We start from the raw sequence: 17,984 nt of genomic DNA on the forward strand, positions 1-17,984 counted from the left end.
TACTTCCAAAATTATTTTATTATAAACCTTGTTTTTATTATGTTCTGTTTCACGAAGATAATATATTATTTTAACCCATATAACCGAGCTAAATTTTATTTTATAAATAATTTTTAAAAGAAACAAAAACAATTACGTTAATCATTCATCAATAATACATAAAATAAATATGTTAATGTAAATATTTTTGCATTATCCTTCTTAAAATGTAATATTTTAAAGCTTGCATTTCTGACATTTATTTACCTAATTTGTTTCATTTTTAGTTTTGTTCAAAAGTATCAAATATAATAAAATAAATAAAGTGGTTCCCATGAACCCTTTATTGCTTTTCTTTCTTCTTTTGCGGGAATGAACTAACTAGCACAATCCTTACCTTGAACATTATTGAAATACACTTTTAAATGTCATTTCATCGCGTGCATTTTTGTTCTTATTACAAGTTGCTGTGAGCTCACCTTTCTGTCCTCCATTCTGATAATACAATCAGCTCCCCCTACGATATCTTCCATTAATGTTCAACAAAAGATACAAATATTATTTTTTAAAAATTCAGCCTGAATACAGTAAAAATCAATCGGGCTGCAGTTAATGACGTAAATCAATATATTTCTATTGACTAAGGAACTAAAAATAAAGAGTATGTGGTTCGTCATTTGGTCTATATTTAGAAGTATTTCCATCCTAATAAATGGAAATTTCTATCGAAGCTACCAGTTTATCCCAGGTGTATATATCGGCATGTACACTACAGATACCTACAAATCTGGATTCGGTCATTGAATATTGAAGATGCATTTAAGAACCTGACGTAGGTTTAAACGTTGCTCTAAATGTTGTCTTGGAATTTGTATAGAATAATAGAAATTTCTTGGATAAAAATGTACTACTAACTGAAAGTTACCTGCATCAGACAAATTCCCTAGGACAGCTGAACCTCATAGAAGTATGTACAGAAAATAGAGTTATGCTATAAATTATTCTGGACAGAAATACTTAGTACTCCTGTCCTTGTGTATCATTGTAAACATTACGTTACGTGCCACCTAAGCAGAGAAAATGTAAAGGCTTTAAGATTGAACGAAATGTATTAAGAATGTAAAGTGAATTGTAGCGGTAGGGGAAAGTTCTTGAAAACTGCTCCAAGCAGCTCTATATCCGGGGAATTGGGACCGTACAGCTCTCCCAGTAGCTGATGTAGGCAGGGACAGAAGCATAGGCGGGGATATCTTGTTTTATGAACGAGCAGAGGTTTCCCAACGGAAAAAGTCACCTTAGGTAACGTGAAAAGAAATAGATGGGATGTAAAAGAGAGCACTGCCCCTTTAAAAACCTGTTGCTACCCAAAACACAAGTAAACAGTACAGCGAAAAGGGAAGAGAGGCGGAGTGGAGGGAGGGCTCGGAACTTTACAACCCTCTGAACGTTCCATGTTGGGCGGGGTCAGAATACTAAAGCAGTGAACGTTCGAATGTGTGCGGCTTGGGGTGGGACAGCGGGCGGGGACAGTGCTCCACGCCACTTACTGCTGAAATGTGATGGACCTGGGAGGGGGAGACTCAGACTTGTATCAAACTTCGCAAGAGTTGAAGGCAAGAGGCTCAAGGAGAAGGCGAGGCAGAGTGATTAGGAAAAAGGTCTCTACACAATTCCCCACGCAAGCGAGGACTGTACACACTTCCGCAGCAAGAGTCCAAAGACAAGGAGAAACCCTTGAGTAATTTCTAACCCTTCTCTTCTTCCTCCTCCACAACATGCTGAAAGCTATTCGGACTCAGTTTTGCTGAACTCTTACGGTGGAGTTTTCCGCCGGTTCGCTGTGGATCTAATGACACTACAAAGACTCTAGGATCGCCTCTTGAACTTTGCGTTGTGAGGGGCCTTTTGGGAGAAGCTCATTGTGGTAGGTAAGTCACTCAAATCTGTTACTACCACGTAGCTGCTGTGAGAAAGTATGCATTGGACCGTGCCGTGAGAAAGAGACATCAAGGATTGTGTACCTAGGTATAATATGCGATCGTCTGAAACATGTGCTTCACAAAGATAATTGCACTGCAATGAAGCTACAGTCACCGAGAATGTTCATATTAAAAGGTGTCCATGTTTAACTGAGAATTCGGAGACTGATTATAAAAGTAAATCAGTAGTAGAGTGTGATCATACATTTCCTTAAACATACTCAAGTTAAACACTGAAATATTTGTCAAGGAGCTTTCTAACAACTAAGCAATTCCTGAGGAGAGGACAGCATTTCTAGGTTTACTTTCAGTTTGAATCTCTGCAATCCCATACAGTGTTGAGCAGATGTGTTCTCTGCTCAGTGCTTATTCTATAAGCACATTAAATAATGTTTGAAGTATGTTTTCTGCTTAGGATCTCTCTAAGAAGTTTTGGTTTCTCAATAAATTCTGGATTGGGCCTTTAATATTAAATAAATCCCGAGCAAAGCGAGGTGCATTCACACATTGCTTGATTATTGCAGTGTGGCACGATGACGCTGATTATTTCCAATCTGTGTTAAACGAGGAGTTTTAGGTAGCAATAGCGATAGATGTGCTTTGACTGTCTGCACACGCTAAAAAAACGTTTATGTATGGTAGCTAAACCTTGTCACAGCCTACCTGTTATCAGTGAACAAAAACAATATGTTGTTTCACTTTGTGGATCATTAAAGACAGCTACTTTCTCTACTTAACAAATTGCCATTACAGGAAAAAGAAAATCCGCGCTGCTGAGGAGTAGGTCAAAAGTAAGCAAGCAGATAAACGGAAACCTATTATGCAGATACTAGCCTTAATTTAATTAAGTACTTTGAAGGGAAAGGGAAGTGCCGAGGTGTAAATAACATCCTTTTTTTCTCACTTTATTACAAGTAAACTTTAAAGGAGGGAAGCACATACTATTACACTTTCTGGTTTTGTATGTGTATGCGTCTTGTTTTAATAAGATATAAAGTCAAGTACAAATGGCAACCCATTCATTATGGTCCACTTCATAGTATACTCGTTTAATTTTTAAAAACATATAGTAAAGAAAATATATATAGTAAAGAAAATATATTTGAATAATCGCTTTTGCAGAATTACATTATTGGTAAGATTCTTCGTCATATTAATGCATGCGGTATATAAAATTGGACAACCACGTATAATATCAAAAGATGAAGGTGAAACATAGTAAAATACTACAACTCCCTTTGGTAACTTTTAATATCCGAATTTTTTTAATGATAAGGTTCAGTGAACTGAAATTAACCTGTGAACATGTCATATTGGCCAACACTAAAGAGAGGTCTTAATCTTCTTTACCTAAATGGACATTCCTGTGAAGTATTTGAATGTAAATCAAGCAGAGGTGATGCTTTACAATACTACTGCTATTAATAAATCTTTTTACAAAAAACTTAGGTGTCTACATTTAAAAAATCATAAGTGCCTTCCATCTTCTGGACTTCATAGTAAACAACAATACACGCAAATAGAAGAAATTCCTACGTGGCATGATTAAAATAAAATGAAAATGTGAATGCGTGATATAAAATGTCTGAGATTCATTTTTCAAGCAGAACAGTTTGAAAGCTAAATTCTGTATGACAAACATGTGTTTTGGCAAAGAACCGAAAATATAGCTTTCCACCTCAAAGGAAAAGCGTGGTGCCATTCAAGTATACGTGTAGTGTATCTTGTTTTGTGCAGTGAATTGATTTTCTGAGGGAATCGGTAATACTGAGGTTATGTGCTATCAGGGAAGGCACATTTCACTGAACTAATGCGTGGAGAATGTGCATTTAATCTCTGAGGGCAGAATACTTCAAACTTCTGAAAATTACATGTCACGATTTCCATCCCCAGAAATCCAGAGCCGTTATACTCTGTGCCTCATACGTATGGTTTTCAGGCAATCCAATACCTATTTCTGGATTCAATTTCACGTGATAAGGGAACGCGACCCCCTTGTCTTGGTCTGAAAAAATAATTTGAATCTGATGGAAATGTAACCACACCAAGGAAAAAAAAGGAATCAATCAATAAAAACTTGAATCTGCTCCGTGCGGTGCTTTCTAGCTTAGCCCAGAATGCTGGCCCATTGCAGCTCTGGTGTGTGAAGTGAGAGCTCCCTGATTAAACATGGAAAATGATTAGTGGTGGGAAAGTTGATTAGAAATGGAGTGTATAGTTTCGGTTGAATGGACTGAGTGAAACCCTCTGACTGTCACACACCTCTCATTAACTCCCTCCCCGCACTGCCAGATCGCATACCACAGCTCAGAAGGGGTTCATTTCATTAATAAAACCCCCTTGCGCAGGGCTGCTGCTGCTGCTGCTGCTGCCTTCCCGAGTGGAGCCGAGAAACACAAGGTGCGGGCCCAGCAGCACCCGGCAGAACCAAGGGCACAGTCCTCCACGAGTACTCTCTCACGTATTCATGCTCTTAGGCAACTGATCAAAAATGAAGAGAGCAAATAAACACAAGAGCGGACCGCTGTTTGTGGTGTGAGGTGCTGAGCAGGAAAACAGCACTTGGGGCCTACAGCTGGACAGCCAGCCGCCCCGATCCTGTACAATCTAGAGTACAGCCCAGATTTGTCATTCAGAAATGCCTAATTCCTGAGGCAGCCCTGCGGGTGTGACACACCGACCCGCGTGCGGGTGGAAGTCCCCCAGGCAGGAGACACCGCACTGCAGCGTTTAGGTGCTTTTGAACAAAATCAATCACATTTTCCCTCACATTTGAAAACTAGGGAATCCAGGACGTAGCCAACAGATCGTGGGTGAAAAGCCCATTGGAAAGACGGCCCAATATGTCTTCCTTAATAAGGAACAGAGACACACAGCCGAGACGCTCGGATACCGCAATAGGCCACAACTCTACACGGGAGGAATCAATAACACGCCGGGAAGCCGCTAATGCACTGTCCACCGGTTCTTTTCTGAAGGGAGTTAGTATAATACTAACGCAGACAAGGGATCTGGGCCTGGGAGCGGGGTAATCAGGGGCGGAAACCCCGCAATGTCCCGGAGCATTGTCCAGTCAGTGACTAGTGACACTGGCTGTTTTGCACCGCAGGTTATTGTCTGTCTCTGGTGATGGTAACAGGAGTTAGAGAAATTAGTATATTAACGAGTTTGCAGCTCTCCTATCTATTCCCCCGGGCGCCATTAGGCAGAGGAGGGTTTCAATAGCAGAAACACATCTCCATGAAATCTAGTCTGGAACACCCTGGCCCGGTGGGGGGAGGAGAGGGTTTATTTATCTGCAGGTCTAGAAAAGTGACTATATCCGTAGGGCTGCAGAGGCCTCCGGGCCTGGCCACCTTTCCTTTTCGCAGATGGCGTTGCTCGCCCAAAGCCCTTCTGTGTGGCGCTGCTCCGACCATCTGGAAGGGATCTGAGCGTAAAGTGGATTTATTTAGAACCTGCAGTGCTGGAAACGTGTTGCTTTTCTCTCCTTCAATTATCTTGATAAATGAGTTGTTGCTGAAGGAAGAAAAATAAGCACCCGAGTTAGAATAAACTAGGCTGCATTGTCACCTCTAGCCCACAGCCCTGAACCTTGTCTTGGCTCCCCTCTTAAGAGAAGACTGTAAATTTGTGCACATTCTCCTGCCCTCGATCTCCCAAGAAGGCCCCAGAAGTGAGGTGTCTGCCTCAGCGGCTGCTTCAAAGCCTCGGGGGAATCAATAAGTCTGAAGAGGAGGTTTGAAGTGACTTCTGGAGATAAGATCGATGTGAAGGTAGCACTGAATGCAGAATGAAGGCGTTCTGCTTCTCACTTCTGTGCAGCGTGCTGCTAAAACCACTTGTCTTCTTGGTGGGAGTTCAGTCTCTGGAGATATTTTTGGGAAGGGGTGGGATGTTGAATGACTGAAAGACAAACCAATACGACGTACAGCCCTTTAGGAATCGATACTCGCCTGGCATTCCTGATACCCTTTCACGATTAGTTTACTTTTTCGGCTATTGTAAGTGAATTGAACCGGACACTTTGTGTCTTTCTTCCTCAATACAGAGAATTACTTGTTTCTTTTCCTAGGGATTCTCTGGGATCTGTGCAAACACGTACAGTAGTTGTCTCTGCACCGGTGCACTAGAGCAAAAACAAAACAAAAACAAACCTCTACCCTGGAATACTTGTTTAACTTTTTCGATTGCCTCAGTCACTGAGGAACACGCTGCATTCAGTAAATTCTCTTTCTCCCTCCCTTGCTTACAGGATTTTCTGTCGTTGTTGTTGGAAGTTCAGAAACTCCCGAAGAAAGGTAAAGGGTTCTGCTGCTTACGCCCCTTTGGGAAGATGGGAAGCAAGGCTCTTCCAGCTCCGATCCCACTCCACCCTTCACTGCAGCTCACTAACTACTCCTTCCTCCAGGCTGTGAACACCTTCCCAGCAGCTGTGGACCACCTACAAGGTCTTTATGGACTCAGCGCGGTGCAGACCATGCATATGAACCACTGGACATTGGGATATCCCAATGTGCATGAAATCACCAGGTCTACCATCACGGAGATGGCTGCAGCTCAGGGCCTGATGGATGCCAGATTCTCTTTCCCAACGCTACCTTTCGCCACACACCTCTTTCACCCAAAGCAAGGGGCCATCGCCCATGTAATCCCAGCTTTACATAAAGACAGACCCAGGTTTGATTTTGCCAATCTGGCCGTGGCTGCCACGCAGGAGGACCCACCAAAGATTGCAGATCTGACCAAGCTGAGTCCAGGACTTGGAAGTCCCATCTCAGGGATCAACAAACTGTCTCCGGACAGAAAGCCTTCCAGGGGCAGGTTACCTTCCAAAACGAAAAAAGAGTTTATCTGCAAGTTCTGCGGCAGACACTTTACCAAATCCTACAACCTGCTCATCCACGAGAGAACCCACACAGACGAGCGGCCCTATACCTGTGACATCTGCCACAAGGCTTTCCGGAGACAGGACCACCTCCGAGACCACAGGTGAGGGAGGCAGCCACAGGCAAGCAGCCTTCTCCTAGCTCCCCCAGTGAAAGGCAGCTGCTATTTCTCTCTCTAGTTGTCACGTCAGAAACTTTTCTTATTATTTACTACAAAGGTTCCGTGGGCTCCGCCAGGTTCAGATCGCTGCTCAATAGAACCTCATCCCAGATTGTCAGCATGTGGACAATCTGCTGCCAAGCTAAGCTCAAGGCCCCACCGATCTTGGGCCTCTGTGAATTTAAGAAATGTGCCCACTTTCCTTATACTTTCTCCTGAGGTTTACATTAGCCGTAAAGGTTTGGTGGACTCATCCCTTCCCATGTAGAGGCATTTCTGCTTCTCCAGCAAGGAAGCAGTGGCAAACCAATTGACAACTTAATTTACAGCTGATCCTCTAAGGGGGAATAGCAAATAAATATGTAATTTTTGTGGGTTGGACATGTGATTGTATTTGGAGGCAATCTATTAACTGAAACAAATATTCCCCATCGCTGATAAGATTGTAATAGTCGGGTAAGGACAGTATTTACAGTCTGGGTTTAAGAGTTGAATGTAAAGCTAAAGGACCAATTCCCATGCCCCCTCTTTCAAGTTAGTAGTCCCGGGAAAACGAGTAGAACTTCAACCAAAAATAAAAAAAAAATAGACAACTATGTATGCCCAGTCCTGCTCACACTGGCGTTTAATGGCAAATTGCCCATTGACTTAAACGGGAGCAGGATCGGGACCAGTTTGTGAAACATGATTTTTTCATAATGCAGTCTAATCTGTCACCAGAGAGGGCAATCTAGCGTTGATAAGAATTATTGTCAATGTTTTGAACTGATAAAGGAGGTTAATCATACACAGAATTACAGGACAAAAATAACAAAATAATTAATAATAAATAAACTAAAGAGTCAGGATTTTCCCCTCCCCCATAAAGTAATTATAAGATTAAAGAATCTCTAGAGCCTTTTTGTGGCTTTTGAGTTTGTGGGACAACCATTGATTCAAATCCTTGTATTGACTTTCAGATATATCCATTCAAAAGAAAAACCTTTCAAATGTCAGGAATGTGGGAAAGGATTCTGCCAATCCAGAACTCTAGCAGTTCATAAAACTTTACATATGCAGGTAAGTTTATCTCCAAATCTATTATTATCATTATACTGTTCTTGTTCTTATCCTGTTTATTTTGTACCAACCCTTAAATAGCATGTAAGGTAGACAAATTTCTGAATGTGGTTAGGCACCTGAAATAATGAGCCATATCTTGCCATTAGTTTTTAAAGCAGATCTCCCCAATTACTTCAATAAAGCAATCTGCTTAATAACAGGCTATGGCCCTATGTTTTTATTTTTCTTGATTAAGACACCTCTGTTTAGTATATTTAAAAATATGTAATTCTGTTAGAAAAAAGCAAATAGAGTCCACTGAGGATTTAATTTACATAAATTGCTTGTGAATGTGGGTACTTATAAATGGTCTTTATTAAATCTTATTAAATGCATTTCAATATTTTATGTTTGTAAAAAATAAAGGAAAGCACTGTAGGGGGAAAACAGCTCTGGAAGATTAATTGGCACCTTAAAATGATTTGCCTGTATCCCAATACATTGTATATGTTTGTAATGGTTTAACTGTTTGGGGGAAAGCTCAGACTTACTCATAGAGATGGTGTGGTGATTTGAAATTGAAGAATTGCACTATACATTTTTTTTCTGTAGATTCAAGGGCCATGAAATGGGCTGAGCTGAGAATAAAATATACGTTGACAGATAGGATATTTCCAGGCAGTTAAAAGTGTCATGATTTTGTATCTGTTGAGGATTAAGAGTCTAGATTTATTTAAGTAGATTCCCTATACTTCATGTTATGCTATGTAATAACAGAAAAGTAGTAAATTAATAAACTAGGTAGTTTGTAAAGGATTAATCCTTTGCTTGCTTCAAATCTGAACAGGAATCTCCACACAAATGCCCCACATGTGGAAGAACCTTTAATCAGAGAAGTAATCTGAAAACTCACCTTCTTACCCATACAGACATCAAGCCCTACAACTGTGAGCAGTGCGGCAAAGTGTTCAGGCGAAACTGTGATCTGCGGCGGCACAGTCTAACTCACACCCCGCGGCAGGACTTCTAGAGCAGCCAAGGACCTGCACCTGCCTCTGCAGCTCCAAGTTGCTAATTTTGCTCAAGGACTTAATTGTAGAAAGCTACACACACACACACACACACACACTGGGGCCGAGACCGCATACCACACTCCAGCAAAATTCCCTTAGGGAGTTGTGGACTGCAGGATCGGGCTCCACTTCTATCCACACAAAGAGCATATGCTAGTCTCTTGTAGATATTCGCAGCTCATTTTAGAGCTCTGTACAGAATGTGGGTTTTTTTTGTATTGTCCTGTTGGATGCACATTGATAACAAATCTGGGAGTCAAAATATCTTTTAAAAGTGTATTTCAGAATAACCCCCCCCCCATACCTCCTGCTTTGTCGTATTACTTTCCTAAACATTTTGTCTTCTGCAATAGTAACTTATATTGAATAAATTTCCCCATCTGGGCAATTGTATTGTCACAACGTTTCTGAAAAGTGTTCTTGTTTTCGCTTTTATGACTGCTGCTTTTGTGTTATCTATTGTAAAATAAAATGAAAGTGCCCGTATTTACAACTCCAGTGCTTAATAGCTTGAATGTCTACATTAAGTATTAGCTTTTGTAATTTTTTTTATTGAAATAACGACTTTTTAAAAAGAAATAGCTGCAAATAAACAGTGCCTGGGAAATAATGTATACAACAATCCCTAAACCAAACTGGCTTATTAGTAACTTATTTGCAATCAACCCATATATTGTAAAAGTCATTTCTTTTCCAAAGATTGCATTAGATAGTCTCCTGCTATTAGACTTTGAACATTGGCAATTCACTCGCGTAGACAGGGACTTTATACTGCAGAAGACGATTCTTTTCTGATAGCTCTGAAAACAAACACTTGGACATAAATAAAATCCCATTGGATCCCATCACCCATAGGAAGGATTATTGTAAGTCCCAATAGCGTTTAACCAACTTCATTAACATTCCTATCAGTCCTAATAATCTGCTGAATGGCAGCGTTATCAGGGCTCAGCCCTGCCAAGCCGGAGGAGTTGCAGGCGCTTGCAGGGGTCGTCAATAAAAGCCGTCAAAATTGTAACTCGTACCTAGTTAAAGAAAGAGGATGTTTAAAATGTCTCCAGAATCATTAACAGAAATAAACCACTGCACCAGAGAAGCCACTGCCAGCACGCTGCAACTGCCCCCTTGTAGGAGACTCCCGACTGGATGCTCGAAATGCTCCATGCAGTTCCCCAAAGAGCGTCTTTAAGCAGACTTTAAAGCTAGTGTGGGAGTAAAACGACCTCCCGCCCCAACCTCTAAGTGGCCTTGGGAGGCTGGGGTGGGTACAGTCTCAAGACCTCACCACGGAAAAGGGGAGGGGGGCTGTCAATTCGGTTTCTGCTCCTGCAGACTAACGGCGGTGTCCTGCTGTGCTAACTGTGCGGGGGGAGGGGGGGATGCCAGTGACCCGGCTGAGGAGGTCACTTTTCGTTCCAAAACTGGGCTCATTTTAATTCACGTGGCTCGTGGTGGCTTTCGCACAGTTGCAACATGAAACGAGCGGGGGTAAACTTGGGGCAGAGGGGGGACGGGAATGACCCCGCACATGCCTTGGTGCAGACAGCAAAGGCGAACCGTCCTGATGGGAAGACCAGTGCTGCCACTGCGGGGTTCAGCCGTTCACTGGAGGGATCCCTCACACCCATGGCCAGCTGCTATGGGCTCGCCCAGTGCTGGACCCCTCCTCGGACCCCCTGCACAGTCACTGGCAGGCCCGTCACGGCCTCCTCCTGGGACCCTCCTTATACCACGCGCGCAGCCACTGGGGCGGCTTGTTCCGGCCCCTTCTCCTGGGACCCGCCCTTAGCCCCCCGCGCAGCCACCGGGGGGCGCCTCTGATTAGCCCCACGCTCAGGGAGGGAGAGAAGGTGGAGGCAGAACCTCTCGTGGCCACTAGGCTCTGGTCTCCGCACTCCTGCGCAGCCCGGAAAGCCCGCGGCGGGGGGAGGGAATCGGAGTCCCGGCCGCACCCCCGGCCCGGTCCTGGACTCGCATTAACAGCTTGTTGGGGCGCGTTTTCCGGCTCCCGGCTGGCGCCTGCTCCGCTGCTGCGTCTCCTGAGACGCGAACGGGTGAGCGGGCTACAGCCGGCTTGGCGCTCGCGGAGAGCGGGAAAGCTGCCCCCTCCCCCGCGCTTGGGGGGACCTTCGTGCCCAGGTCAGGGGAAGGCTCAGCTTCCGCCTCCCCTGACCTGGGGGCTCAGCTCCCAACGTCTCGCCCTTTCCCCCTGCTCTGGGGGGGCTCAGCCCCCGCCGTCTCCTCCTGCTCCAACGTCTCCTCCCTGTTGGAGGGGGGGCTCAGCCCCCACTGTCTCTTCCCCCCTTCCTCCTGCTCTGGGGAGGGTCATCCCCCACTGTCTTTCCCCCCTTCCCCTTGCTCTGGAGGAGGCTCAGCTCCCCTGTCTCTTCCCCCCTTCCCCCTGCTCTGGGGGGGGTCAGCCCCCACTGTCTTTCCCCCCCCTTCCCCCTGCTCTGGGGGAGCTCAGCCCCCACTGTATCTTCCTCCCCTTTCCCCTGCTCTGGGGGGGCTCAGCCCCCACTGTATCTTCCTCCCCTTTCCCCTGCTCTGGGGGGGCTTAGCCTCTACTGTCTTTTCCCCCCTTCCTCCTGCTCTGGGGGGGCTCAGCCCTCACCATCTCCTCCCGCTTCCCCCTGTTCTGGGGGAGGTTCAGCCCGCACCATCTCCTCCTCCTGCTTTGGGGGGCTCAGCCCCCACCATCTCTTCCAATCTCCCCATGCTGTGGGGACTCTCCCCATGCTGTGCAGAGGGTTGAACTGCTGTGTGCTCTCTCTTCCCCTGCAGGGCTGAGCCCCCCCCATGCCCACTTGAGTGTGCCCTATGAGAAGGAAGTGCCTTTCTGAAACCCACATACCAGCGGGGCATGGCTCCTCCATGGAGAAACAGCTGTCGGAGAGCCTGGCTCTGCTGGGATCTTTTGCCAGCAGTGTGCGTTGGAGCACAGCACAGTGGTATGTCTATGCTGACAACATGACTTGCGATAGTAAATGACATGGCTTACATTGGTGCAGCATGTCCATGCTGGGAAGCTGTCTAGCCTGTCAGGAAATGTGTTAACTAACCCATGTTAACTAACACCATGCCAAACACATGTAACCCTTGAGCCGCAGGCTTGTTTAAAAGCATGTTAGCTATCTACAACCCGCAATGTGGTCTATGTCTTTTTTTTGCACCATTCCAACATGAAAAAGATGGAGAACTGGGCTGCTACATTCACTGGCCAGAGTAACCAAGTCTTTCAAGTCCAAAGGCTGTGGGATAGAGTCCACTCTCCAAGATCATATTCCAGTGAGGAACTATTGGCTTTCTCTTAACTCATCAATTCCTTGACTCCATTCCTTCTTCTTTCCCTGGTCCTTTGTTATCCCCCACACCGCACCCCACCTCTCCATCTGTCTCCTGTTCTCTGATATCAGTGTTTCCCATCCACTAATCCATTCCCTGCTTCTGCTCCTAGATCCTGATCTACTCTGTTCCTGATTGACTGTTTCTCTAACTTCCAGTGTGCACTCATCCCTATAATACCTCCAAGTCTCTCTCTGCCTCTTTTTCTCAATATATGGTCCCTAAACCTAGTGTCTCCCTATTCCCAGTCACAAAGGCGCATAGTGGGCCAAATTTATTCCTGGGGTAACGCCATTCAAATGGAAGTATCCTGGGGTGAATATGGCCCATATAGTCTTCCCCGGGGCTGGGCTCCATTTGCAATTTGTGTAACATTTCTCTTTAGCAAACCAAATCAAGAGGTGATGTAGAAGTATTTTTATTATTATTTATTTATTAGTATTACTGCAATACTGTACAAAAACAGAACAAAAAGATGGTCCCTGCCCCAAAGAGCTTACAATCTAAGTATAAAACAAGAGGCAACAGATGTCAATAATCTTCCCACTCTGAACAGAGACAGATGCTGTCACTTCATATTCTCAATGCTTCAAAAAAACTCACTACACATTTTTTGACTGAAGTTAAGAATTCAGGCAAAGACCAGTGTTTTTAACAGTCACGTGTTCCCTTGATTTTTTTTTAAACCAGTATCCATAATCTTAAAAATCCAGTGAATATTTTAAAAATTCTCTCTGTGATCATACTTCACTATGCCACTGTGCTACACCACCCTGTCCCAGGGCTTTCTGACAAGAATAGCTTTCTTGGGCACATGGAAGCTGCACTGGTAATAATCAAATAATAAATATGCTTAAATGTAACAAAGAACAATTAATGGTTCATTGTTTGGTTTAAAAGTTGTTTAGCATAGTGCTAACAGATCTGTAAAGCTCTCTTTTGTGCAGAGGTCATGCTTTTTATTATCTCTGTATAATGCCACCCACATTTGTCACAATGTAAATAATAAATATAATAATGAATAACTTTGGTATTAGCATTAATTTTCACAAAGTATATTTTTTTGTTCTACTGGAGTCTTGCTGCTAACAATTACATCTGCATGTTCTGGTAACTCACTGAAGTTTTCTAAATTCCCTTTTCGCCCTGTTTTTGTTTAATTTAATTGCTATTCCCATCTCATTTTTTACTTGCCCATTCCATCTCCTCCTTTCCTATTTCCCTGTTCTGTACATCTCTCTGTATTTTAGATGGTTTCTAGGTATAATGGTATAAAAGAAAGGGAAACTTGGGCTGAGTATCTGAAAAAACTTCCTGAAAGTGAGATCTGTTAGCCTGTGGAAAGCAATTAGTATCCTGTTCATGGGTTGAATTGGGGGGATACAGGGAGACGGGAATGGTTGATCTCTTCCAAACTCCACCCACAAAATACGTTTTGTCCATGTTAGTTGCTAAAATGAGATATGCTCACATTAGATTGTGCAGATGTTCAAAATTTGTTTGTACGTGCTTGTTGAGCTCTTTTGAAGACCTCTGTGGGGTTTGAAATACGCCTATGGAGTCGGCTAGGCTCCTAGTGAATGGCTCCTTTTTCACTGGGGCTAAATAATAAGTTGTTGTATCTCCCAAACGCCACCCATTTGTGGCACCAAAATGAAATGTCACTCGATAAATTGTGCAGAACTGTGATCCTCCCTCTCCTTTCTTACATAGGGAATGAAATAGTTTATAGTGTTGACATTTTATTTATCAATGAAAAGCTGAGTTAACGCCTCACTAATATGGATGGGGGACTTACACCACTCAGAACAAGCTCCATGCAAACTCTGATATTTCTGTAGCTGTTACACACCATCCACATTTTTCTTCAGCCATAATAACTAGATACTTACATTTTTTGTCAGACTGGATAGAGCATCATGAAATGTAGTTTAGGGAGCAATCTTGCCCTGGCAAGGAATGAGCTAATTACAATGGAGTCACATCATAGGCGCATTTAACTTACAGGATTTTAACTATACGTGGCTGGCAAAAAAGAACAAAAAAGAAAAAGAAAAATTTAAATACTGTACCTGTAGTACGGGTGATTCCGCTGGCCATTCCACTCAATTAGCGTTTGACTATACGCAATTTTCGCTTTAAGCACTGATTTCAGAACCTAACCCAGGGGTAGCAAAGAATCCTGTGGCACCTTATAGATTAACAGATGTTTTGGAGCATGACCTTTTGTGGGTGAATACAGATGCATCCGACGAAGTGGGTATTCACCCACGAAAGTTCATGCTCCAAAACGTCTGTTAGTCTATAAGGTGCCACAGGATTCTTTGCTGCTTTTACAGATCCAGACTAACACGGCTACCCCTCTGATACTTAACTCAGGGGTGAAAGCAGAAATAGAGACTTATCAGTACGGGGCTGGGTTGGGGCTGGCTCTGGTCTCCGGAAGGGGCGGGGACTGTGGTGGAAGGGGCAGAGATGGGGGGGTCAAAGCCAGCCCCGGCCCTCCCTGTACTGGTAAGTGCCCTCCCCTCCCCTGCCGGGGTAGCAGCGGCAGCCGGTGGCTCCGGTGGCTATTTAAATGGCCCAGGGCTCGGCCACTGCTATCGCCCCGGGCCCCTTAAACTGCTGCTGGAGCCCCCAGCTGCCGCTGCTACCCCAGGGCTCTGGCAGCAGGGTTCCGGGGGCTATTTAAACAGCCCAGAACTCTCCTGCTTCTACTGTCCCGGCCCTTTAAATAGCCCCCAGAGCCCTGCGGTAGCAGCAGCAGGGTTCCAGCAGCTATTTAAAGGGCCCAGGGCAATAGAGGCAGCGGGAGCCCTGGCCCTTTAAATAACTCCCGCAGCCCCGCTGCTACTCCAGAGCTCCGGCAGTGGGGCTCTGGTGGCTGGGAGCCCCAGACCCATTAAACTGCAGCCTGAGGAAGCCGGGCCACCTCGGTACAGTGCACCAGCTCTTGCCAGTACGCCATACCAGGGTGTACTGGCTTACTTTCACCTCTGACCTAACCCCGCATAAGATGCGACTCCCTTGTAGTCTTTTTCAGCTCTCACTGCCTCTGTTCCTTATCTCTATCTCTGTCTTCTCTTTTAATTTACAACCAAATCTTGGGTCAGGTCTATATTAGGAGTGGTTTCTTGGTATAAAAATATATTGTTGCCAGTATAGCTTATTTCAGCCCCCAAACAAAATAAAATATACCAGCAGTTTTGCTGGTATACCTGTGTTTATATTAGCGGCTTTTGCCGGCACAGCCATGTTGGTCATGAAGCACACCTCTTTACATCTCTGACCGACATGGCTGTGCCAACAAATATTTGCAGAGCAGACCTAGCCTCACTCTTTTCCTTGTCTTTTGGAGCTCATTCATTTGTTCCATCCTCCTCATCCCACACCTTTCTATAAAGATTCTCTTTCCTGTGCCTTTCTCATGTCTACATTTGAAATGCAACAGAAACACTGCTGCAGTAGCACTTCAGTGTAGACACTTGCTGCAGAGACAGAAGGGGTTCTTCCCTCACTGTAGTAAATCCACCTCTCTAACACGTAGTAGCTTGGTCAATGGAAGAATTTTTCCATCAACATAGCAGTGTGTACACTAGGGCTTAGTTCAGCTTAACTACTTTTCTCAGGGGTGTGAATTTTTCACACCCTTGGGTGACTTAGGCTTTGTCTACACTGGAATTTCATCAGCAAAACTTTTGTTGTTCAGGGGTGTTAAACCCCCTCCCTGAATGACAAAAGTTTTACCAACACAAAGCACCAGTGTGAACAGCGATTTGTTGCTAGGAGCACTCTCCTGCCAACAAATCTGCTGCCACTCGTTGTGGGTGGAAGTTTTTTGTCAGCGGGAGACAGCTCTCCCGCTGACAAACAGCAGCTGCACTGTGTGCCTTTTAGCAGCACGGCTGTTGCAGCACAGCTGTGTTGCTAAAAGGTCGTAGTGTAGACAAAGCTGTAGTTGGGTCGACTTAACTTTCTAGTGTAGACCAGCTCTTCGGTGTTGTCCATTCTGAGATCTTTCCTCAGCTCTTTTCCCTCTACCTCTCTCTTGCCTTTCCATATCTCTCCCTCTGCTTGTGTCTCAACCTTCCTTTCTCCTGACCTCATTCTAACAACTCAGGGGTTGTCTACACTAAAAACTTAAGTTGACCATGCCCCGAGAGATGTAATTAAGCCTATCTAAGCCTGGTGTAGACAGTGCTAAATCAATGTGAAAATTCTTCTAATGACCTAGCTGTCACCAGTTGGAGAGAAGGATTTACTACAGCAAAAGAAGAACTCCTTCCATCATAAGTGTCTGTACTACAGCAGCACAGCTGCAGTACTACAGTCTGCAGTTTACACTCTGCTATGAGACTCCTATAATGCTTCAGCAGTCCTCCATATTTAAATAGTACTGTGGCTTCCTCCTTATTGAGTATTTGTGAGAGATCTTATACATTTTAGTTTTTGAGAGATGTTAATTTTTACAGGGAAAGGAGATTGATGTTTTTATCCAGACGAAAAGGTAATAAAATAATTTTGTTACTGACATTGTTTACTAGGCACCATCACTGAACTGTCAGCTGACATCCTTTGGCATCATTACTTTTAGAGGAAGGGTCTGACTCATTACCCGAGGTGTTTTGAGGATGTTTCAAGGTGTGTCAGCTGCGCTTCACATCAGTGCACCTTGATGTATCTCTTTGGCACGGATTGAAAGGTACAGTTTCTAAATCTCCCAGTGACCCATTATTTATGGATCACTGATATGATAGAATGTAATTGTTCCTGTCTATCATGTTAATGCAAGTTTGCTTATGTACAAAACAGCCTGTATTCCAGGGGTAATACTGTGCATGCACAATTAGAGCACATACTAAAATCTTTGTGAAAAGATTATGTACATTGGGCATTTTCAAAACTTAATTATTGTAGCCATTTTATTTATTTATGTGAACTGTTAAACTGGAAAAAACTAAACACAGAGTTCGCATTGTGGAATTAGGGCAATTTGAGGCTCTAGGCATACCACAACACAAGCCACTCCATATGTCCACCTTTGTGTCCTCACTTTCATGTTGTGGCCCCACCCTCACGTGGATTGTTGATGGCAGAGGGGACCCATCCCTTCCCAGGTTGGCCAGAATCTGGAGAAGTAAGGGTAGCAGCAGTAAGGTCCCTAGCACAAAGTATCTGCTTTTGTGCATGTCAGGGCACACCATCCTTCTTCTGCCACACACACAGTCCCCTGCACCTAACCCCTACCCCACAGGAAGAGGATCTTAATATTAACACCCCATTTAGATGCACACCCTAAGGAACTATTGTTTCATACTTTTGGCAGGCTCAGGCAGGCTTAACTGTGTTGGTTACATTTGTTTCACATCTTCAAACTTCTATTCACAACATGGGGGCTATAAACATACATTTTTTAAAAATGAAAAATTAGAGTCTGATGTAATCTCATGACTCTAGCAGCTGGGACTATAGGCATGGGCCTATAGTGCCTAAGCCTTAATAGTTATAGATACAGCAT

General features: G+C 44.2%; 1 protein-coding gene across 3 annotated transcripts; it reads left to right on the top strand.

The window, feature by feature from the left end:
* Positions 1 to 1,507: 1,507 nt before the first annotated feature.
* On the top strand, positions 1,508 to 9,520 carry OSR2 (odd-skipped related transciption factor 2). Of its 3 annotated transcripts, none has more exons than XM_030549591.1 (4): positions 1,508 to 1,907; positions 6,214 to 6,950; positions 7,967 to 8,066; positions 8,896 to 9,520. In XM_030549591.1, exons 2-4 carry the CDS (start codon positions 6,295 to 6,297, stop codon positions 9,076 to 9,078), a joined length of 939 nt encoding a protein of 312 aa, XP_030405451.1. In that variant the 5' UTR covers positions 1,508 to 1,907; positions 6,214 to 6,294; the 3' UTR covers positions 9,079 to 9,520. The 3 variants fall into 3 exon arrangements, with proteins under 3 accessions (XP_030405451.1, XP_030405453.1, XP_030405452.1); XM_030549593.1 differs by having other exon boundaries at positions 8,978 to 9,520; XM_030549592.1 differs by having other exon boundaries at positions 1,508 to 1,903.
* Positions 9,521 to 17,984: the final 8,464 nt, after the last annotated feature.

The sequence above is a fragment of the Gopherus evgoodei genome, chromosome 2, assembly GCF_007399415.2.
Source record: "Gopherus evgoodei ecotype Sinaloan lineage chromosome 2, rGopEvg1_v1.p, whole genome shotgun sequence".
Classification (NCBI taxonomy): domain Eukaryota; kingdom Metazoa; phylum Chordata; order Testudines; family Testudinidae; genus Gopherus; species Gopherus evgoodei.

What these genes read in the sequence shown, in the direction of transcription:
- OSR2 (XM_030549591.1), top strand. Translation starts at nt 6,295, where the DNA reads ATGGGAAGCAAGGCTCTTCCAGCTCCGATCCCACTCCACCCTTCACTG. An exon ending in GACCACCTCCGAGACCACAG is followed by an intron (nt 6,951 to 7,966) that starts GTGAGGGAGGCA and finishes ATTGACTTTCAG; the next exon opens with ATATATCCATTCAAAAGAAA. An exon ending in ATAAAACTTTACATATGCAG is followed by an intron (nt 8,067 to 8,895) that starts GTAAGTTTATCT and finishes AAATCTGAACAG; the next exon opens with GAATCTCCACACAAATGCCC.